Genomic DNA, 22,008 nt, shown 5'->3' with positions numbered 1-22,008 from the left:
TTGTCAATGAAATATGTTTTAAATGAAGACCACAATGAAAAAACGATCAGAGTCACAAAACTGTATTTTTGGAGTTGTGCATCCACGGCTGTTGATTGAGCATTGAAGAATGATTTCATAAATGTACTTGGATGATAGAAAGATCAGGGTCACAAAATTTTCCATTTAAAATAAAGCCATGCTATGGAAAAATGATCAGAGTCCATAGCCTTCTGTGAGAAAATGATCATAGTCCAGTCACAGGACCGAAATCAGCTAATAGGCTTTGAGTAATGGCAGACGCCCAGCTCCCTGTAAATGACAGAATTGTGAGTAATATTCAAGTTGAGATTGATGTATAATGCACATTCTGTGAGTTTTCAGTATTTAAGTGATGTTTATGATGCTCAGTCGAATAAATTAGTATAAGTTCATCACTGTATTACTGTGAATACCCACGAAAGAAAGATCAGCATTTTTTCATGCTTCAATTAACACAATGTAAACAATAATGGCTGATAACTTTTGGTGTCTTCATGAAGACTATGAATGGGTCTAGTGAACATATCATCAGGATTATCTTTGTTCTTAACTATTATGACATAAGAAGGTTCTGAACTTTTAAATTCAAATTCTGGAATTCAAGCACAATGTGAGACTGATCGTTTTATCATTGCTGCCTTCAAATAAATAAAAATATCAACTCAGAATTCCATTCAAAAATAAATTAGATATTATCATTATAATTATAAAGCTTAACAAGCATATTGTTTAGGACAGGTTAATTATACTTATACGTTTATTAAATATACTGCATTAGCGATGTCGATTTCAAACAGCCATTGAACACATTCTTTTTGCTGTTATGTGTCATAATCACTGATGTTAGCCTGAGGGTATGTTCAGGACTCACTAAATATCCCCTCTGAGCTCAGAAATCAGTTGCTGCAGCTCAAGTTGCCACAAGCATTATCCAAAGCCCTCGAGTGTCAGTGTGGCTGGAGGAAAGGAAAAAAAAAAGATTCCTGCTCTGTTAATGTCATTTCCACTTCTCTCCCTCCACTGAGGCGGACATATTCCTGTATATGCTGCCTGTAACCCAGTGCTCGGTGTGTGTGGGGTTTTACAGTACGTGTCGGGGATGAAAGCGCATGCTTTACGACCCCCTTTCACCTTGCCCTGTCAGCACTCCTGTCTTCTTTTTCCTCTCCTCCTCCTCCTTCACACCCGCCTTGAGGCTCCATCGTTCATTCCTCATCCCTTCTTTTCCTTTATCCATTCATCTTTTTTTTTTGGCTGTCTTCAGATAAATGGATCCCGTAGGGTGACAGCCAAGGCCGTGCGATTGAACGGCGCCAATTTTGACTGCATGCTGACTCAGGGGTTTGGGCCAAATGAGAGTTTCGGGCCGAAGACGATCTTTTAAGGCCAGTGGCAACTTGCATTATGTTAAAAAGGTTTGGACCGACAGTCAGACAAGCCCACCATATGTTGCATGTTCCCTGGAGGGCTATTGATGAAAGGAAATATACACTGGGAGTGCTTCCATCTTTAACTACCAGTGTGACAGGATTCTGGGATTCATTTTTTAACTCATAGCAATTCTTTACACTAGCTACTTTCTGATAAATGGACAGGGTTTCCTATGGAGAATAGAGCTATCACACTGCGCTGAAATGATGAGGTCTTAAAAGAGTGATGGATCCAAATGAATGGGTTATTTATTTATTTTTATGAAACAGACTTTACTCTGAATATTTCCAGAATCTCTTTATACGTTTGGACTGGGTAAATGTGTATTTGTGTAGTGCAAATCCTAGCCATGAGTATTGCAGTGTGACCTGGAAGTTAAGCAATCCCATATAGGAATTCTAAAATTGTGCTTTCCAACACAATTAGTGGAACACTGCCTGAATGACAACTCAGTTTTATTCTGATTGGCTAGAATTCAGTGAAAGATTATTGAAAATATACTCGATCCTTTCCTAAAAGCAGTTGTATTTCTTGTATATTTTTGTTGTATTTTGTGGACTATGCAATTTATACTCTAAAGGTATGTATATGTTATAATTTGTAATTAGCTTATTTGTAACATGCCGATTTGGTAGCATTTGCTACCATTTGCTAGCATTTATCAGAAGGTTAAATACTGCTAGCTTGGCATTAGCTACTCTTGGTTTAATTAGTCATAATGACAGTAATAGGACAAACACAAATAACCCATGAAGTAATTACAAGACAGATTTTTTCCAGGCCTGACCAAGATATCAAGATCAAGACTGTAGAAACAACATAAGGTCTTCAACATTAAAGTGTACTGCTTTATACATACTGGAAATGCTGCTCCATGGTTTAACTCCCTTCTGTTTTTTGTGTCTCTCAGACTGGCCTGGTTCAAATGGGTGATGAGACTCTGTTTATCAAGCCTGTTCGCCAGGAACGTGAGTCTTTCTCCGGCACGGAACACAAAGTCATCAGACAAAAACGTTCTTCTGACAAAACATCCCGGTCCATACGTGATGGCCCAAAACGCTGCCGAGTCATTCAAGGTGAGCAGCCTTTTTGGGATGGCCTTTTCTGTTTTTAACAGGGGACCTAATTACAATGGAATACTGTTACTTTAGTTTTGTCACCACTATATCTTCTTTTCCTTCCAGTATGAATGTAGTATCTTTGATTCTCTCAATAATGGAAAGTAATGCGGCCGGTTACAAACCTAGATTCCTGTTTGAGTGGAACTCAATGTCTCAGCCAGTACTCCTTTATTGGCGTCCTATGTTGAGATTTCTTCAATATCTGCATATGAATTATGATGTAGTAAAACAACATATCTAAATGATGAATGACTTCAGTACACGCCTTTGACCAATCATGTGGCATGAACCAGTTTTGTCATTGTAGACGCTTGAGTTTAACCAGCTTCACTCTTGCTATATAAATGCTGCCATAACAGATCTAGTTTATTTGAACTAAAGTTTTCCAGACATAGATAGTTGACTGCATGCACATCGTCGGATAGACAGTGTTAATAAAATAATTTAAAGCAAAAACTAATAAAAAAAATACAAATCAATCAAAAAGTAATCATTCACAAACCCGGTCTTAGCTTTATGCTTTGATATCCAGATGTATGTCAGTACTAGGTTCATCACAGCTCTTTGTATTCTTGAGATAATATCATGACTAGACGAAACAAAAATGTTGCGAATTGCTCCCCAAGCTCTGCTTTTTATAACTATGAAATATCCAAATGATATAGATGGCATCACTGTTAAACATTCCACAAATGTTCACAATCTTCTTTTATTTTTGACAAAAGAATTTTGTTTGAACCACTTATCAGGACATTTACCACAAATCTCTAACACTCACTCAGATTGAATGGACCTCTGGTTCATGCTTCCATAACCTCGCACTTAGATTACTGTAGTTCACTATTCGTTGGCATTTCTGAGGAAGCCTTTAATAGACTATTGATACTATTGACATCAAGATTGAATAGACAAAATTCTGTAGACACATTCCACCCATACTCCAACAGTTACACTGGTCACCATTTTCATACAGAAATCAAATACAAACTCCTACTTCTTATTCACCTTCTTCTTTGTACGATATACCATTGAGGTATTCTGTCTTCTCCACTGACCATAGCGACACTTTTCCCACCATCATGAAACTTGAAACAGGAAGTGATGAAACAAGTTGAACCAATCGTGTTACTCAGTACACAGCGGAGCAGAGCACTTGATGCAGGCCACACCATAGTCTGGTTACCTACAAGTGGGCTGACAGAGTGAGCCCCAGACGACTGATTTCAGATATTAGTTCTCTGAAACTATCAAAAACAGTTGTCGCACTCCAAAAACATACTGAACAGGTCAAACAACCCTGGTTATACAGATCAAACCTCAAGTGTGAAGACGACCGTAAAGCACAATGAACAGGCCAGCTTTACTTCCTGATGCCAGTCAAATACATTGTCATTGTAACACTACTATAACACACTGCAGTGCTTTGTGTTTTATTCTGCCTATTTTACTATCGGGCAGTTATGATATATGACATGTACAGAATCTGTTTTGATCATTGTGAGAGGTCTATCTCCACCTCCATGTCTCCTCCAGGAACTGCTTAAGGCTAAAGAGCTGTCACTAGCATAAATCACTCAGTTTGTAACAACATTTTTGGCCTAATCTCTAATCTTTCTTTGTCTTAATGTCTTAATTTTTTCACATTGTCAAAAGACATGAAGCAGTCCAGTTTGATCATCTGTTGTGGTTTTTGAAATGCATTTTTCTCTCTGGTCAGTGTTAAATTCCTTTTGGAGCCTGCTCTTGTATCATATCAATACTGTGAGAAAGTCAGGGTCGGAGAGGTGAGAGAGGTGACAATTGATTCATATTCAAGCAATGTCAGATAGAGAGCTAATTACCTAGATAGGTTGCCGGTTTGATAAATCCCCCCAAGCAGGTAAGCACATAATGATAATGGTAATGAGTGTTTATTGATCACATATACATATGCACAGTGAAATTCTTTTCTTCATATACCCCAGCATGTCAGGAAGCTGGGGTCAGAGCACAGGGTCAGCCATGATGCAGCGCCCCTGGAGCAGAGATGGTTAAGGGCCTTGCTCAAGGGCCCAACAGTGGCAAACAACAGCACTTTGCAGTGCTGGTGCTTAAACCCCCGACCTTCCGATCAGTAGCCCAGAGCCTTAACCGCCAAGTTTTCACTGATTCATTTCAGTGATTCATTCATTCATTCATTCATTCTCTCTATACACTTTATTCTGGACAGGGTCATTGTGGATCTGACCTATAAAGGAACACTGGAACAATTCACTACACACATACCTAAGGACAGTTTAGTGTAGACGATCTGTCAACCTGCATGATTATGGACAGTGGGTGGAAAGCAGAGAACCTGGAGGAAACACGCAGACACAAGGAGAACATGGGGAACTCCATGCAGAGAGTAACCCGAGCTCTGGAGCTGTGAGTCAGCAACACTACCTGCTGTGCCACCATGCCATAGACACTTAGCACCTAATATTAAAATGCTCTACCTAGCAGACATTGACATTTCAGTTTTTTGACAAATATTCAGTGTTTGAGAGAAGTGAAGACAGGAAGGGTAGCCAACTAAAACACAATAACTGGATTGTTCAGTTTCATATCAGCACAGATTGTGGGTCTTTTTAGAGCTCTTGTGACGTTTAAGTGCAACACCACTTTCTCCTGTTCGATTTAGTCTACTATTTGGCTTGCACCAAGAAACGTACCATGAAGTGCACCATCAATGTTACATAACCAACTCTTAGTTTTAACAGAAACAGCCACTTGAAGGGGCAACAACCACCTGAACGTTGGCAACATGTGTGAATAAATTCTTTCCGTATGTCCATATCAGGACTTCAAGTAAGCACAGCCTAAAAATGAGATGGAAATTGGGGGAATGAATAAAAGAAGGAATCAGAGCCAGTCGTATGTCTGGGGATCTTGAAGGCCGAGTGGGGTCTGTGTGATTGTGTGCAAATGTGGTTGTCATTCTGCTCTAACCAGCACCTGGCGTCTACAGAGAGACATGAGGAGACGAAATTTGGGGCGGGGGGTGGTGGTGGATTATTTCCTCTGCTCTCTTGTATGTTCCAGGCTGTTTCAAGACCATGCCAGAAGTTCTTATCTCCTCCCTGTCTCACTGTTTTTCTCTCTCTCATCTGCCAATGTGTTGAAAAGTTGTGAGAGAACTGCATCCCTGTAACCCCCACCACTACCAAACCACACCATCCCTGGAGAAAGATCCCGACTGAGACAGACTGTATATCCATTAAACTTTGTTTCCTTAGTACTTCAGAGGCTTCCCGATGCATACACACACACACACACACACACACACACACAGAGCACAGTCTGGACGTGTAAGGGAAGCTCATGTTACAACGAGGACAGAGTGGGAGTGTTAAAAGCAACAGAAGGAGGTGATCTGCGGCTCTTGCCTTCTCCTCTCGCAATGTCTTCCATCTGGGCCGGTGAAATATGGCCGCATTGACACACCGGTCACATTGGAACGTTGTTGTGTAATCTGTGGAAAAGGGTGCACTCGATCTGTTAGCACACACGTGCAAGTCAGGAAGCATAAATCTGAAAACAACAAAAGTAAAATGCCAGTCCGTTCATTTACATTTTTATTCACTTGCCAGATGCTTTTATCCAGAGCAACATATACGTAAAGCAGGATGTGATCCAAGCATGAAGCCTAAGTGAGGGATAAAGATCTAGCTCAAGAGCCCAAAACAGGCTCTCAGGCAGATATTGGATTTGAAGTCACAACCTTTCGGTCACTAGTGCCGATATACCCTCCATATTCCTATTTGTCTCTGGTGTTGTTATATTCCCACTATGAATGGAATGGGAGGAGACTGGCCATTTAAACAAAGTGAAGGACTGCCTGGAAGGAGATGCCGACTGGGATCAAAGAGGAAGAAAGGGGTGCGGTGTTTCTACAGCAGACCCAAGAGAAGCAGTGGACTCATTCTTCGCCTGAAGGAGATAGCAGGCGAGGGAGTGGACCTTGCATAATTAGGTGTGTCTAGTTTAGCCACAAAGTTTGTCCCATGAGTTTGAAACACTCTATGTATACAAAAGGCTTGCTGGTTTATTCTCCCTGATGTACAAATCCTGTTTTATCTAGTAATACACCTAAAAAAGGGTGCCATAGAAGTAGAATGTGCTGAGAAGATCTTTGAAAAAGGAGTAGAAGAGAACAGGAAGGTACAAAAGTGCATGAGGTAGTGTGGTTTTGGTGCAAAAGTGAAAGAAGGAAAGATAGAGAGAATAGTTATCAGATGGACACTAAAGGAAAAGGAAGCTTAAAAGGTTTCATTGTAGAAAGTACATTTGTATTTATTAATTTGACAGGTGACTTGACAAGTGAGGCATAATCCAGTCCAAGTCTAGAGCTGAAGATTTCAGGGTCTCTGGAAGGCCTAGGAGTTGAGTGAACATTCCATTCACTGACTAATTCTATAGCAGGAGAAGCAGAGGAAAAAGTCAAATGCTGAGGATTTTACCAAGTGTTCAGGTCTTAGTTATTGTCAGTTTCCACCCCATAGTGTATGTCTACCCTATCCCTATTACTATTCTGGGGGAGTGAGGGCTAATGCATGCTTCCTCAAACCGTGAAGCTGGCCCATCGTTGGCATGATCCATCAAGCAATTTTCTAGAACAGCTGACTGTCCTATACTGTTTAAATATGGATAGATATACACCCATGGTTGGCTATACACCCAATCACCGGAATCTCTGGTGGCATGACTGGTTTGGTGCTGTTGTTAGCGTGAGGGGAGGGTGATCAAGTATTAGGAAAGAAATTACATTTTTTTGTCCAGGCATGTCATTCACAAATCAAACGTGCTCCATTTCTCGATAGAAAAATCAGTCCTCAGTGTGCGGCTCAAAGAAAAAATCTAATATACTCAAAGTCATAACAGAGGAATTCATGCCATTGGCAGTATTATTTAAATGGCAATAGCTGCTTCTACGAAGCATAGAACTTTCTTAGGATTTTATGGTTAAATGCATTAAAACATCTTATGAAGTGGAGTTTTAAAATGAATGAAGTATTTCAAGAGAAAGGGCATCTCTCAGATTTAGCTTAAAAATACTTTGCTACAATGATCCCTACAATTAATCATTGTTTTTATCTGGCATACTGATATCTATCTTGTGTAGTCACAGCTGTGGGTAATAGATCCGACATATTTGTGATGGAGCTGGAGGCTGGGTTTTGTGATTTGAATCACTATGAGCTGCGGTCTGCCTCCGAACCAGACGGAATCCCAAAAATGTTGGAACTTTTCTCCGACTTACCCTCATGAAAATCCAGAACAACTTCCAATTCATCACCGCCCATTCCTTTCCCTTTCAGCTCTCTCTCTCTCTCTCTCTCTCTCTCTCTCTCTCTCTCTCTCTCTCTCTCTATCAATTCACGCCGACTTGGACATTTTTATTCCACTCACTGGCTTTTTGGCCTTCAAATAGCAGACACGCACACACAGGCATACGTTACGGAAGCTGGAGCAGGACTGCGGTATGAACTGCACATTCCCCTTATTTGCACATAAGTCTATTTTAGAGCAAGGTTCTCAAGTTCAGTTTTCCCCTACTTTAAACACACCTGATCAACTAATTATGTTTTTCATGAGTTGGATCACGTTAGGGAAAACCGTGCAAGGTAGTGTGTCACGCCTGATTTAGAGTCAAGCACCTGGTTTAGCTGGCAGCCAAATGATTCCTGTGAACACAGACCTCCAATAAAGATGTATTCCAACACACACCATGTATTTCACATTCTCAGTTTTTTCAAAATGAGTTTTCTAATTCAGATTTTTTTTTTTTTACTGTATCTACACTATGAAACAAATTAAGTATGCTGAGCTAATGATAGTGCCAGTGCTAATAGGTGGAGCCGAGCTAATAAAGTCCATGCTACTACCTAACTGAGCAGGGTGCTAAATAGAGCAAGACTGTAATGCCAATCAAGTGCTGAGCTATAATGAGTTATAAAAAAATCCCCACTGGGATATTGTTGCATAGAAGCAAGGCAGGATTTCTGTGAAAATTAGTGTTCACATGAAGCTCCAATTTCTAAAGATATTAATATGTTCAGAAATGTAAATCTCAAATTCAACACTTTCCATGCTTATATCAATAATTTTTTGTTTGTTTTTATGCTTCAAATTTGAGATTCTATCCATGGCCACTGTATCACAGAAATCATAGGACCCTAAATGCCATCTATCTAATTAGAGAAGGTGCTATAAAACATATAGACTTTGTGAGATTAATCTTGGAACTTTCCAAAAAACACTCTTAGGCCTTTAACTCTCAGCAGCTCAGCTGTGTATTTGAATGAGCTTTTCCCTGACAAATGAATCATTAATTAAATGTTCCAGAAACCCTGCACTAGACAAAAACCAAACTTTTTAAATGTCTGTTGTGAAGGTCATTGGAGCAAGGATTCAGTGTTATAAAAGAGCTACAGTGACACTGAATATCAAGGTAACAGCACCGCTATCTCCAACTTGTGAAAACGTCATTGTGAAGCTACATTAATAAATAGTGTGCTCCTGTTGATCTAATATACTGTAAATGTACCTGGTGACTTGGTCAGTATATCACATCAGGGGTGTACAAATCACTTCGTAGCCTGGGCGCCTGGGACAAGCAGATTTTATTATATTTGTTTCAGTCATAGTTGCCTGGCGGAAGACTACAACCAGAAAATGTTTTAAAAAAAACAACAGCTACCCCTTATTGAGTTTTCATTTGGTGTATATGTTTAAACAAAACGCATTTAACTGTGGTGCAGTGCACCTCGATGCTGTAGCTATAGTGTACTTTTCCGAATCCCAGCACTCGCTGCCCAATACACATCAATTGAAGTACAATCTGGTTAACGGTAGAATAGTTTTTAGAATCGGGTTCACACAGCTATGTGAAAACCCTGATGAAAGTGAGCAAAATAAAGTGTAGTGCAAAGTCGTCATATAGCTCTCCTGCTAGCAAATCACACCTTAACCTTACAGGTTAACATATCAAGAGCAAACAAAGACATGGCCAGACTCAATTAATGTATATATATTTTTAAACACCAGATCTCAGAGCCAAAAAAAAAAATGCCACTGACTTGTTGATGTTTTGTCAAGAGCTCAAACGTGATGTGCTACAGCAAAGCTTTGTTCATTTCTTGTAGTCTTTATAAATGCACTTAACTAGTTAACTAACTCACTTCACATTATTACATTACATTAGCTACCTTTTAGCCTAGATAATTAGGTTTCAGTGCAACTAAAACATGGGTCTAGGCAACACACTGAAGCTTCTACTTATCTGGTGGGGTAGGTAGTACATTTATGATTCTTCCACCCCTGAAAAATGGCATGTAACAATGGTAGGCCAAGGAAATGGTTCATCCAGTCATGGACTACTATAAAAACAAACACACCTTCCCATGATTAAAGGCAGCTGAGCTATTCACGACTTATCAGATCGCAAAGATACAAGCAATTAGTCTTACTACTCAAGTCTTAACAACTGTTCTCTTCACCCCCCACTGATAGCCTGAGGTTGAAAAGATTTTAACAACCTCGTAACATTATCTTGAGAGCACTCATCATATCTGTTTATATTTTAGTAATAATTCACAGTAATGAAGTGGTGTGAAGCAATTTGTTCAAACGTTTCTTAGTTTGGCTGAGTCATTACATTTGGCAGATGTTGCAATTTTTGCTGAACAATTGCTTTAAAAAACAGGCCAATAAGGAACCAGGTACAAATTGACCCACAAGTCCTGCTTTTTATGATCTACGATATGATACAGAGCAGGTGTTTGGTTTGTTTAGTTATCTGTCTGCCATCTGTGGTACGCTAGTGTGTGTGTGTGTATATGTGTATTTTTTTCTCCTTATCAGATGACGAGATCTCTTAATTTGTAGGTTTGATATTGTTTGACGCTATGTTTATTGACAAGTGTGTGTTTCTTTAAACCAGTGGTTCTCAAACCTTTGCTATAGTAAGGCACCCCCCCAAACCACTCACCCTCCCCACCCTAGTAAAGTAGGCTAAGGATGAACATGAACTGTGATTTAATAATGCCTACTATTTTTAAACACATACCACGTTTCTGGATTTTTTTGTGTGTGTAGGGAAGCGTAAGGATCGGCAGTCTAAAAGCACAGAGGACGCTCGTGGGAGGAGAAACGCCATTCGGATGAACGGAGAATACATTGTAGAGACGGTGGTGGTGGCCGACGCAGACATGGTGCAGTACCATGGAGCCGAGGCAGCACAGCGCTTCCTCCTTACTGTCATGAACATGGTGGGTCTCACACATTGACTACGTTTACATGGACAGCAGTAATCTAATTATTGACCTTATTCTGAATAAGACAATATTGTGATTAAGCTGTTTACATGAGTCGCTTTTAGAATATTCCTGTCATGTTCCCGTTTTACATGCTGTAGAACATAGATCGATTAACAGCACACGTCATTACGTTCCCACACCACGCCGTCCGACGTCCCTCCAGAATTTCACGTATTAACATACAGTTCGTCTTCATTATGGAACCGTATACAGTTTTGGGTGTTTTTATTTTTAATTTCACAAAAGCTTCGAGCGCAGTTAATTATTTGTCATGCTGTACATGCTAATAGATGACTGCTTGAAACCGTGGGCTGCATCCCAAACCGCACACTTACCTACTATATAGCAGTTTAGATACATATATTTCGGCAACTATATAGTAGGTAAGTATGTGGTTTCGGACGTAGCCGTGCTCTCTTGTTTGCCGTCAAACGGTTGATCACCGCCGTGTGTGTACGTGTCCTGTCGCAAAATGCAGTGAAAACTCCCACACGACGTTAATAGTGTGATTAAAGTGTGCACATGTCTGTAATGCACTGCGATAATGCGACTAAAATAGGAATACTCCATATGTCTTAATTCAATTTGTGTTTACTTCGAGTATGACTTTAGCCAGATTAAGGTCATCAATAATCTCTGTTTACATGCTAGTTTCTTAATCAGACTATCGTCTTAATCGGGTTAATATCGGATTAATGTTGTCCATTTAAATATGCTGATTCACACACATGACTAAATACAAAATTAACTATACAAAGTTTTACTCTCACTGGTTCCTGATTTTTGGACACCATGTATAATATACAGGTTATATCATCGTATATAAAGACCAAAACAAGTACTAAATCAAGATGATGTTCACTCTGATATTAAACTTTTAATATTTTAAGATACTGTATTAATTAAGGTAATAAATAAGGCCATGTATTATGTTTTGATCCTAAATTATTTCAAAGAAGATGCAGCTTTTCAACTTTATTATTTTAAAGCAATATTTTGGTGTAAATCTTCTCATGTATACATTTTTCTAACATGAATTTACATCAGCCAGTCAAATAAACACTTATAATTCCAAGTTTTCAAAGAAAATGATGAAACTAGTAGGATAAAATGGTTCACATTTGACTTGTAGTACACTTGTAGCTTACTGATGATCTTCTTGTTATTGCTAAGGTTGTTCCTAAACATACTATATCACTAGGAATGCAGAGATTTTGCTTGTATTTTCTTATTTGTAAGTTGCTTTGGATAAAAGCGTCTGCTAAACGAATAAATGTAAATGTAATGTAATGAGATTTATTTAGTATATAGTCAATGGTGGTTGAGTTTGGACAGAATTTTATCGAGCTGTAGTCCGATTCAGATTGAAAATTGACTGCTGTGGGTCATTTTGGGTCCGGACAGAATAAATGGCCTAGAAAGAGCCTTCATATGGCTAGGGGGGTTGCACAATCAAGTCCAAATTTTAAAGCACATGTTTATAAATGGCCAATAAATCTGTATGATCTTGAATCTTTCTTCTTTGCTACACAAATCATGATGAACTAAGGTAAACTGACACACACTTCCTCACACCACAATATCCCCCAGATCTTTTCTTCCCTCACACACCAACCATATGTTGAATACTATATTCGTTTGGGATTTTCAAAAATGTTTGGGGCGTTTTCAGACCTGTAGATGTGTGATTTGTTCTGAAACTGGGACTTAAATTGTTACAATGTTGAATTTTCTCCTTGGCTCGGTTCGCTTTCACAAGGCAACATTTCAATGCGCACCAAATTTTTGTTTATGCACATGTGAGAAAACTGTACTCTTATTGGTCCGAGTACACCTGTTTATGTTCCGGCGTTCTGCTCATAGCGGTCATCCATCAAGATGGATAGACAGCAGCTCCGCAAGCTTACTGGTTTTTTTTTTTTTTTAGCTGTAGTTATTATGTTATCTAATTTATTTGTTCAACTGAGCGATTAAAGCCAATCTCCTTGAAATTCTCTTAAACACCTTGTAAACCTTGTTGTTTTTATGTGTTTCTGAAAATTGTTCAGAAAAATGTTCGTCAGACTAAATTTCAATGAGGCATTTTACCTTGCCTTTGGTCCAAGTTAAACCGTGGTTCATGTTGCGAGCTTCATGTTGTAGCAAAACAAACACGCTTTTTTACATAACACAGTTCCCATCATGCGTTGCTGTACAGTTTGGTTCGTTGGTCCATTGGGTCAGATTGCTTTCTCACTAGTTCGCTTGCAATCAGGCCAAGACCACCTCGTTCAGGTGGTCTCGGACCGATTGTTATGGTGCCGGTCCGAGCGCGATTGCCATGTTCATATATGTCTAAACGAACCGAAAATGCACCAGGTTCCGAAACAAACACTCCAAATGAGCCAAGTGTCAAAACGCCTTTAATCTATTTGATAATGTTTCTGGAAAAAAAAAAAAACTGGTGTAACAGTAATAAAAAAAGAGCTTGAAGTATGGTACCAGATTTTACGGAGGTCCCGTCTCTTCCCAAATTTTGCTGATATACCCTGTTTACAATCATTGACCCAAATGGTACCGATTAAAACTAATAAAAAAAATTATTCAGTTCAATTAAATTCCTATTCAGTTCAACTCAATCCCTAATGAGCAAGCCAAAGCAACAGTAGCCTGGAAAAACTCGCTGAGACAACATGAGTGGAAAAACCTTGAGAGGAATCAGACTCAGAACGGAACCCATCCTCATCTGAGTGGCACATGGTAGTGGAAATATAAATCATTACTGTATACAGGTGTTCAAGAGTAAAGCCAAACAGTACTTGAATGGATGTTCAGTATGTTCAGAGGCTTGGGATAAGCACAGAACATTCTTTACAATTACAGCAGCAGTTCTTAGGTACAAATCTATACTATCGTAGTGAAATTATCCTACGAAGCAAGGGTGAGACTTAAGGGTACAAACTGTTTTAGGGAAATGCAAATCTTCAGGGCATCCATGTGGGATCATCTAGAGCAGCAGAAAGTGAGAGACAACAACATTCTGCTATTGTGGATGGTCCCTCATAGATATGTGAATAGTTACACATCTAGGTGTTATATACTGCAGTGTCCATGAGGCCTGTTGTAAATGTCATGATAACTGTGCCAGCCTGCACTGAGTGGATCAGTAACACCTAAGCTTAAGCTTATCTCAAGGTAATCTGCTTTCCCATGAACACACACCTGCAGCGCTGGCCAGATGAAGTGCCTTTGAAAGCGGTGTGATGATGGCGCGAGAACAGAGAGGGAGTGAGTTCCTGATAGTTCAGTATTTCTATATCACACGCGCTTTTACAACTCCCTTGGCAAGCGCTTTAACCACTTTATCTGAGTTGGAGCTCAGCTTCTTTTACACACACACACACACACACACACACAGATTATACTCTCAATGACATAATGGCTTCAAGCTACAATGAGGGATATGAATAATAGATTTTTTTCTATTATTATCTCTTTGAAAGTGGGAGTGACCTTGAATTGGTCCAAGTGGATTTTCAAAAGGCCATTAATCACTTTGGAATTGATTTCAATTGCAGTAAAGATTTCAAATGGCAGCACTTTGTTATCATATTTCTAGTTCTTCATGAAAATTCTGTCAAATGAGGAAATATTTTATTTGGTGTTTGGCCAAAAAAGTGTGATTCAGATGATAAGCTAAGTCTTTTACCTAGCAGAAGCCATGTTGGATTCAGTTAAATGAACTTTTGGTCTGCAGTGTGTGTATGACCCACTTTTAGTATAATGGGTTTTAGTTGGTAATGTACTTTCACACTTCATGTCTTGAAATATACTATTCTCTATATGAAACAATGCTCTACTATACTGTATATGAAACTAAACTGTACTAAAAATGTCAGCAGATTATAAGTATTTATCAGTGTATACTTTATATTTGTATGAAGTCATGTCTGGTAAGAAAAAAATATTTGATTGTAACATAACATTGACGATGTGCTGACTTTTACTGATTGTCCTTGTTTTTCAACTCTTTTTTTGTTTGACATACACATATTTGAGATTAATTATAATGATCGTTTCTGTTGACTTTATTACACTTTTATGATGTAAGAATAAATCCTGATGAGCCAGAATAATTGCAATTACACAGTTATTTAGGCCTATTTGTCTCATGAATACTACTTCTACTACTACTACTAATAATAATAATGAAATAGAAAAAATAGCAATAAGTCTAAACATATAATTAAACCTGACTATTAATTTATTAGTTCATTAATTTTATATTTAGGCTTTGTGTGCTTATTTGACGACACTTTTGAGAGATATAGATGGCTCGATATACCTTTATTGTCATTGCACAGTATTGGTATTCAACAGCTAAATGCAGTTTAGCATGGACCAGAAGCGCAAATAGTAGCCTTGTGCAAATGTACAAAAAGCAGGTTGAATATGTAAATATATATACAGTAAATAAATAACAAGGCTATGGCAGTGAATGTGCAGTAGCTATTGAGTAGATATGAGTGGTAATTACACTATGTTATAATAGCAAAACTCTAATAGGTATAAAGAAATATATAATTGAGGCTACCACAAAGCATCTCTCTATGCCCCGTGCTGGAAGTTCATTAGACACTAAACAGTTACACCTAAAACCTAGCAATTTAGTATACGTGTTAACATCTCTGTCAGAATCGTTTACCATTTATTGGCTTAGTATCACAGCACCTGAATATATTACGGTGCGCTTCATGTAAATGATATCCATGTACTGAAGCTTTGGATACACTATTCATGTTTCAGAAACTGTTATTTTGTTATTAAAAATTTCTGCTCACACACCAGCAACAAGGGGTCACGTATTACCCCACATGTAACATGTTGCTGAACCAATCTGAACATCAAACACATTCAAAAGCACATGTTTGTCCATTGCTATCAGACTACGATAGCAAAACAAACACGGATATCTCACCTGATTGGTTCAAAATTGGTTTCTCATGAGTTCTCATTGTTCTCATGAGGTAGTGTTTGTTTTTCGTGTTATTTCTTGTTGTTAATGCTCAAAATGAATACAGGGTGAGTACTGCTTAGAGTCACCAACTGTACCGCCATTCTGACTGACGTCATGTGTATTTATGTCAGCAAACTCAACAAGCTTGATCTTATCCGAGTTTCCGAATAGGACTTTGGTGACCGTGGTGACCTTGCTGTTTTTTTTTTTTTTTAAATTTACCTCCTACACTTTTAGTGTTAGTGATTAACTTTGTTTTTCAGGCAAATACATATATATAAAGTAGATAAAAAATGTAAATATTGCTCATGGCACTGTGGTAATTAATATCAAATTTCACTATTTGCTATACAAACATTAGTTTGCCGTGCACATCCATGTTTTCTGGAGTGGAATAAGTTGACTGCCTTTAGGTTGGAAACTAAAGTATGGGCTTGATAAAATTTGGCTTCCAAAATTAATGGAACGCAGCATACATCCAGAGTCTGGCCAAAAACAAATCAAATTTATTCTGACCAGTCAGTCAAGAAGCAAGAAATTGATATCGGTGACCAATGCACAGTTCTGGATTTTCTGTGCCAACTGTCTATTTTTAGCTTTAGTGTGAATTGTGGCTATAATCAGTATAACTACAGCTTCACTTGCCAGTTTATTAGGTACAATATATGTATACCTGACTGTGTTTGATGGTAAACTGGGGTGTAGAATCCATCCATTCATTCATTCATTCATTCATCTTGAGTGACTTCTTTATCCTGGTCAGCCTTTCCTGGAACACTGGAAGTGATGTGGAAATACATCCTGGATACACCGCAGAGCACCGTGCATACACACATTCACACACTCATTCACACCTAGGGGCTAAAATAAGACAAATGTGTTTGCTTGTATGGAACTGAATGATTTGAGATTATACAGATTTACTGGCCATTTAACACAGGATTATGCAGTGCGTCACCTTATGTTTGTTGTGTGTGAGTGTGAAAGATTTGTTATGTTCCTAATCTTTAGAGGTTAACTAAATGATTCAGTTTTCTTACTTACACACACACACACACCTTAAAAAGAAGTGTAAATTTGAATGTCATGAATGACGTCAGAACACCCAGTGTACCGGAACTGATGATTCACACTTTGGATACTACAGGGCAGCGTGGTGGTGCAGAGGGCAGTGTTGTGGCCTCACAGCTCCAGGGTCCCTGGTTCAATCATGTTCTCCCTGTATTCTATATGAGTTTCTCCGGTTTCGTCCTAAACCCAGCTCCCCAAAAAACATGCATGTAGGTGGATTTAAGCCACTTTTCCACCGCACAGTACGTCTCGACTCGGCTCACTTTACTTTTCTGAGCTTGCTTTTCCACTTCAGTTTAATTCTGCCTCAACGTGGGGCCCATCTTCCACTCGCCTTCACACAGGAATAATGTTGTATTATGGAAGCCGTATTCTAAATACCTTTCCTGTTCACTGAACACGGACCCTATTGAGGATGTAAAATAGTGGCATTCTAGAACCTATGTAGTGCTCGATATGACAAAGTTAGATTCGGCCGTGACAGGAGCGACTTCGATAAACGCCTGTTTGGAAATCGGTAACAAGCGAGATGTAAAAATCTCAGACAGAAACCTTTGTTGTAATTTTATCTGTAACAAGATAAATGATACATAATTTTCAATTAATAGAATATTACCATACATAAAGTATGTATTAAATGACACATTTATTCAGGCACAATACAGAACCACTCGTTAAGGAGAATTCCCTATAGCCTCAGTGCGTGGCTCACATTTAATATCGGCTCGGCTCGCTTGGAACCTCGACCGAGGTGGTACCAGGTACTATCCACAGTGGAAAGCCCCCAGAAAAGCAAGCAGAGTCGAGTCAAATCGAGCCGTACCGTGCGGTGTTGAAGCACCAATAGTCTCCTTGTGAGGACCATCCATTGACATAATTGATGCAATGACTGCACCTAATCCTATTCCTAACCTTGATCTCAGTACCTAAAAGGAACCCTTTTGTCTCTTTTAGGTTTTTAAACAGAAGCTGTAGTTTTTGTAAAAGAAAAGAAGCAGTTTTTCAGATGTCCCCACAAGGTCAAAATTCTCAGATATTCCTATCCTTGTAACTTTCTGCAAGCGTGTTACTTGTCTTTCTCTAGCACAGAGCAAAAATATCTTTTATTCATGTTTAATTCGATTGAATTCAGCTCAGATACTTAATCTGGAACAGTATTTCACTCTGACAACCGTTCATCAGATGTAGGAGAATGTCATGCCTCAGGACTCATCATTTCCATGCCGAGTTTCTCCTCTTTCCAGCTCCGGCTTGTCTCCTATAGGCCTCCTCCGTAGCTCAGGCTTTGTTCTCCCATCTCAGCCAAACGAGGACGAGGCAGGGTATGATTTAGCTCAGACCTTCGCTCGTCCTCCCTCAACTCTTTCACTCCTCTTTGGTGAGGACACAATTGCGGAAAATATTCCTCTTTTTCATGTAAATGCACTGAATTGAACTTTCTCCTTGAGGTCTTTCTTTCCAGATGTTAATTCTTTATTCTGTCCACTCATCATGCTACTTATTTGACCTAATAAGTGTTACCAGCTGTGTCTCTTTCATCCAGAGCTGTCGTAATGTTTTCTTTTAATCTAATACTTCTGTCATTGTGTGGGAAAGATAAATCTTCTCTTCTCCTCTCTTGTCTTCTCTTCTTTTCTCTTCTCTTCTCTTCTCCTTTCGATTGAGTTTAAAATGATTAAATGAGTCCTGCTGATGTATTACACTTAACACATATATATTACTGACCCCCTCTTCCTTCTCTCTCTCTCTCTCTCTCTTTCTCGCTCTCTCAGGTGTATAACATGTTCCAGCACCAGAGTCTTGGAGTGAAGCTGAATGTTCGACTCACCAAACTGGTCCTCCTGAACTCCCGCCCAGTAAGTGTGACCTCTCTGACCCCATCTGACAGACTTGAACCCATGAGCTTGAAAAGCACAAAACCTTTCCATGACATCAGTCCACCTTTCTTCTTGTTTTATTCCTGTCTCAGGGCCCGCATTGTGGTTTGATGTGCGTGCGTGTGTGTTTTAGCCATTGCTTCTTCCCCTCTTGATCTATGATTGCTTTCCAAGCTAAAAGTTCTAAAAAAAATAATAAAAAAAAAAAAATACAGAAGACTAGGAAACAAAGTAGAATGTTGGATTAATGTTGACGCACAATCAGTAGCATTTTAAAACAGTTTGTTCCACTTTACTAGTACCCGAGAGATTTTTTTTCCTATTAACGACTATCAATCAGGGATGGCGAAGGGTATCACATGAAACCAGCCTGCTTGCACAAAACTAGCTGCTCATGTACTCATGGAACAGCTGATCGGGGTTGAAGGAGCTCCTTCTTTTGTATGAATATGCTAAGAGATGCATGATTAAATAGTGTTGCTCATAATGTGCTTATTATCTCCCACTTACCACATGTTGGACTGTCAGACTGATTGGGTTGAAGAGTGAATGAACGGTGAGAAACAATAATGCTTCTAGTGCATTGATGATGTTAGTGCTTGCTGATGATGACATTGTTTTCCAAATTTCTGGGAAGTAAAGGCTAACATGTGCTTCTAATGAGACATATCACCAGCCAGAGCTTCTGTTCCAACTGCACAGGGCAGCTAAACACACTTATTAGAGAGTGCTAATTGCCCAATTCAATTCTGTATACATGATCTAACAGAAGCCACAAACCATAGGACAGATTAAAGACATCTTTCTCTCTTAAAGCTCAGGATCAGTTATTCTCTGGCTGTTCAAGGATTTGAACTCGTGATCACCTGACAATAGGGAGAAACCTTAGACAGATGGATGACTTGGAAGCCCAAGAAGTCCTCCTTAAAATTAAAGCCTGCCTTTCCTTGAAGTTAGAATTCTTGGGACCAAATGAGTAGTGGGCAGCTTTGCAGTACTGTTTATAACATGGACGTGTCAAGGTTCTCTTGTCATTTCACATGGATGGAATCCCCATCGACACATTGAAGCCTGTTTCAGTGCTTCAATCACCTCAAGTGAAGTTTGTTAGATGATTCCTTAGAGGAATCAAAGGAAATGCAAGGAGACAAGGAAATTGCTTCAGCTACATTGTTCTGGATGGGTGTGCTTTCTGAGTGAAACATGTGCTATTGATTACACCAAAATGATGGGTGACATGGTTGATACCATAAGAGGGTGTCAAGGGTTTGAGAAGGGAATTAAAATACAATATAAAAATGCAAGAGTCGTGTAAAAATTTGTCTATATGAATCCTTCCTCAGGATGTTATCCTTGCTAATAAGGTTAATCATTTTATTAGCATAATGGGAAGGAAACCATACTAAGCTTTTGGTCATTGTTTTCCAAGTTAGCATGTTTAGCATCCAAGGTAGTCTAATGACATACATAAGAGACGTGGAGGAAGCAAGTAAATCCGCCTATTCATCCATCCATCCATCCATTTTCTGTACAGCTTATCCTATACGGGGTTAAGGGCAGCCCATTGCAGGGCACAATCGCACATACATTCACACACTATGGAAAATTTGGAAATGCCAGGACTGGGGAAGGAAACTGGATTACCCGGAGGAAACCCCCAAAGTATGAGGAAAATGCAAGCTCTGTGCACAAAGGGCGGTAGTGGGATTTGAGCCTCCAGCCCCACAGGTGCGGGGCAAACATGCTAACCACTAAGCCACCATGCCCCACTCAAGTTGGTCCAATTTAAGTGAATAGATTGTGCCATATTTGGATATACTCAAAGTGAAGAATAATGTCTCTGTCCAATTCCATCTTTAGAAGAAGCTGAAGGTCGGCCATCATGGAGAGAAAACACTGGAGAGCTTCTGCCACTGGCAGCATGAAGAATTCGGAGGGGCTCGATATTTAGGAAATAACCATGTCCCTGGAGGCAGAGATGATCCAGCACCCATAGATGTCGCAGTACTGGTCACGAGGTAGATCTTTTTTTTTTTTTTTGCATTTCACCTTTTTGCCATGTCTGTCTCTGTCTGCAATTGATGTCTTTCTGCTTTTTGAATGACATTTCTCATTTTTCACTGACTTGTTCTCTCACTTTCCTCCATCATTTCACCTCTTTGATGCTCGGCCTCTGTCAGCACCATGCTGCTTTTAGGGGATTAGAACACTTTTTTCCCCATCGTTCATTAAGCCCTAACGTAATTCAGACCCTTCAGTAGGTCAGCCATGATGGTCCCTAATGAGCCTCTCATTTAGCAGTCCATCAGCGAGGCAGGTTTGTTCCCAATCTTCCTCCTTCATCACTCCAGCCGGTTGCTTCTGGCAGCCAAAATAGTTTGCTCCCGTTGTCTCCTGGATTAGGTATTATTACCTTGTGATAATTTTCAGAGCGTGGGGAACAAAAAGGGATGCTTTTGTTGAGAACAGGGCGGTCATGTTAGCCTGTCAGATACTATCCGTCTTCCTGGGCCTGAGGATCTAGCGAGGGCAAATGGCGGTGACAGACAGAGGGGGCTTTTGTTTCCACCTTTTCAAGGTTAAATACGATCCACTGCGTCCGGCATAAGGGCCTCACTGTGAAAGATGTAGCGCGCAGGATCAACATCTGTCCGAGCGCTAATACCAAGATGGATTTAGGCGGCACAGGCAAATTAAAGCGTGTCAAGGTGCACTGTCGGATTTTCTCTCCTGCAGCAAACTGTCTGCAGCCATTACAGACAAAAATCCTCATAGGTAATTGTTATAGTGTTATAGGTCTCACACAATATTGCTATTTACTGTTCAGAACAATATTATAAGACTTTGAAAAAAAATGACACTTTGATTGGGCAAAAACAGTGTAACTTGAACCGTAGCGTTCATTTTTGTGTGTAATTACCTCAATGTGGCTTGTCATTTGAAATCAGAGATTATAATTGAAATATGCAGTACAGATGTACGAAGGGGGCACACCTACACTAACTTAGCCCAGATTTCTGGCAAAGCAGTAAAAACTCAAACAGGGTTAGTTTAGTACAATACATTTAAAAGACGATGTCTTTTCGTCCAAAAGATCTGAGAAATACATAACTACTTTGAATCATTGTGCAGATTAATGCCAGATGAACCAT

The 22,008-nt window shown here is 39.4% G+C and overlaps 1 protein-coding gene across 3 annotated transcripts in view; it reads left to right on the top strand.

Moving 5' to 3' along the window:
* adamts17 (ADAM metallopeptidase with thrombospondin type 1 motif, 17) overlaps window positions 1-22,008 on the top strand; it is a 154,952-nt gene that overhangs the window by 12,957 nt on the left and 119,987 nt on the right. For all 3 annotated transcript variants that reach the window (XM_053635236.1, XM_053635235.1, XM_053635234.1), the window contains exons 3-6: window positions 2,363-2,528; window positions 10,692-10,864; window positions 18,752-18,835; window positions 20,717-20,874. In XM_053635236.1, coding sequence (XP_053491211.1) covers window positions 2,363-2,528; window positions 10,692-10,864; window positions 18,752-18,835; window positions 20,717-20,874 — 581 coding nt within the window. The remainder of the gene's footprint in view (window positions 1-2,362; window positions 2,529-10,691; window positions 10,865-18,751; window positions 18,836-20,716; window positions 20,875-22,008) is intronic.

Source organism: Ictalurus furcatus, chromosome 10 (assembly GCF_023375685.1).
Source record: "Ictalurus furcatus strain D&B chromosome 10, Billie_1.0, whole genome shotgun sequence".
Classification (NCBI taxonomy): domain Eukaryota; kingdom Metazoa; phylum Chordata; class Actinopteri; order Siluriformes; family Ictaluridae; genus Ictalurus; species Ictalurus furcatus.
Note: the sequence above shows the minus strand (reverse complement) of the source record. Positions and strands in the feature narration are given on the sequence as shown.